Genomic DNA, 1,131 nt, shown 5'->3' with positions numbered 1-1,131 from the left:
CCGCCGTCGAGTGCCTGCGGCGCCAACCCTTCCGCGCCCTGGTGGACCAGGACGTCCAACCCGCTCGGTACCACGTGGCCTTCGGCCCCGTGGTGGACGGCGACGTGGTGCCCGACGACCCCGAGATCCTGATGCAACAGGGAGAGTTCCTCAACTACGACATCCTCATCGGGGTCAACCAGGGCGAAGGGTTGAAGTTCGTGGAGGATTCGTTGGAGAGCGAGGACGGAATTTCGGCTTCTTATTTTGACTTCACCGTCTCAAATTTCGTGGATAATCTCTACGGGTACCCGGAAGGGAAAGATATTTTGAGGGAGACCATTAAGTTTATGTACACGGACTGGGCCGATCGGGATAATGGGGAGATGAGGAGGAAAACTTTGCTGGCTTTGTTCACTGACCACCAGTGGGTGGCTCCGGCCGTGGCCACGGCCAAACTTCACGCCGAGTATCAGTCTCCGGTTTATTTCTACACTTTCTACCATCACTGCCAGACGGACGCGCGGCCGGAGTGGGCGGACGCGGCGCACGGGGATGAGATTCCCTACGTCTTCGGGGTTCCCATGGTTGGGGCCACGGATCTCTTCCCATGCAACTTCTCCAAGAACGACGTGATGCTCAGCGCCGTCGTCATGACCTACTGGACCAACTTCGCCAAGACGGGGTGGGTTGGGGGTTGAGGGGTTGGTTGGGTCATTAGTTGGTTGGGTGGTTGGTTGGGTCATTGATTGGGTGGTTGGTTGATTGGGTGGTTGAATGGGTGGTTGAGTGGTTGGTTGGGTGGGTGGTTGAGCTGTTGGGTCATTGTTTGGGTCATTGTTTGAGTCCTTGGTTGGTCAGTTGGGTGATTGGTTGAGTGGTTGGTTGGGTCATTGGTTGGGTCATTGGTTGAGTGGTCAGTTGGGTCATTGGTTGGGTGCTTGGTAGAGTGGTTGGGTGATTGGTCAGCTCATTGATTGAGCAGTTGATTGGGTCATTGGTCGAGCAGTTGATTGGGTCATTGGTTGAGCAGTTGATTGGGTCATTGAGTTGGGTCATCGATTGAGGGGTTGGTTGAGTGGTCAGTTGGGTCATTGATTGAGTAGTTGGTTGAGTGGTCAGTTGGGTCATTGATTGAGTGGTTGGTTGAGT

The 1,131-nt window shown here is 54.9% G+C and overlaps 1 protein-coding gene across 1 annotated transcript; it reads left to right on the top strand.

Annotated features, from left to right (window-relative positions):
• Window positions 1-50: 50 nt before the first annotated feature.
• Window positions 51-664, top strand: LOC103810258 (neuroligin-2-like; the record flags this gene model as incomplete). Its single annotated transcript, XM_009083154.1, has 1 exon — window positions 51-664. A coding segment is annotated over one exon (614 nt), but the record flags the coding sequence as incomplete, so codon positions are not given.
• Between the last annotated feature and the right edge of the window lie 467 nt (window positions 665-1,131).

This window comes from Acanthisitta chloris, unplaced genomic scaffold (assembly GCF_000695815.1).
Source record: "Acanthisitta chloris isolate BGI_N310 unplaced genomic scaffold, ASM69581v1 scaffold36309, whole genome shotgun sequence".
NCBI lineage: Eukaryota > Metazoa > Chordata > Aves > Passeriformes > Acanthisittidae > Acanthisitta > Acanthisitta chloris.
Note: the sequence above shows the minus strand (reverse complement) of the source record. Positions and strands in the feature narration are given on the sequence as shown.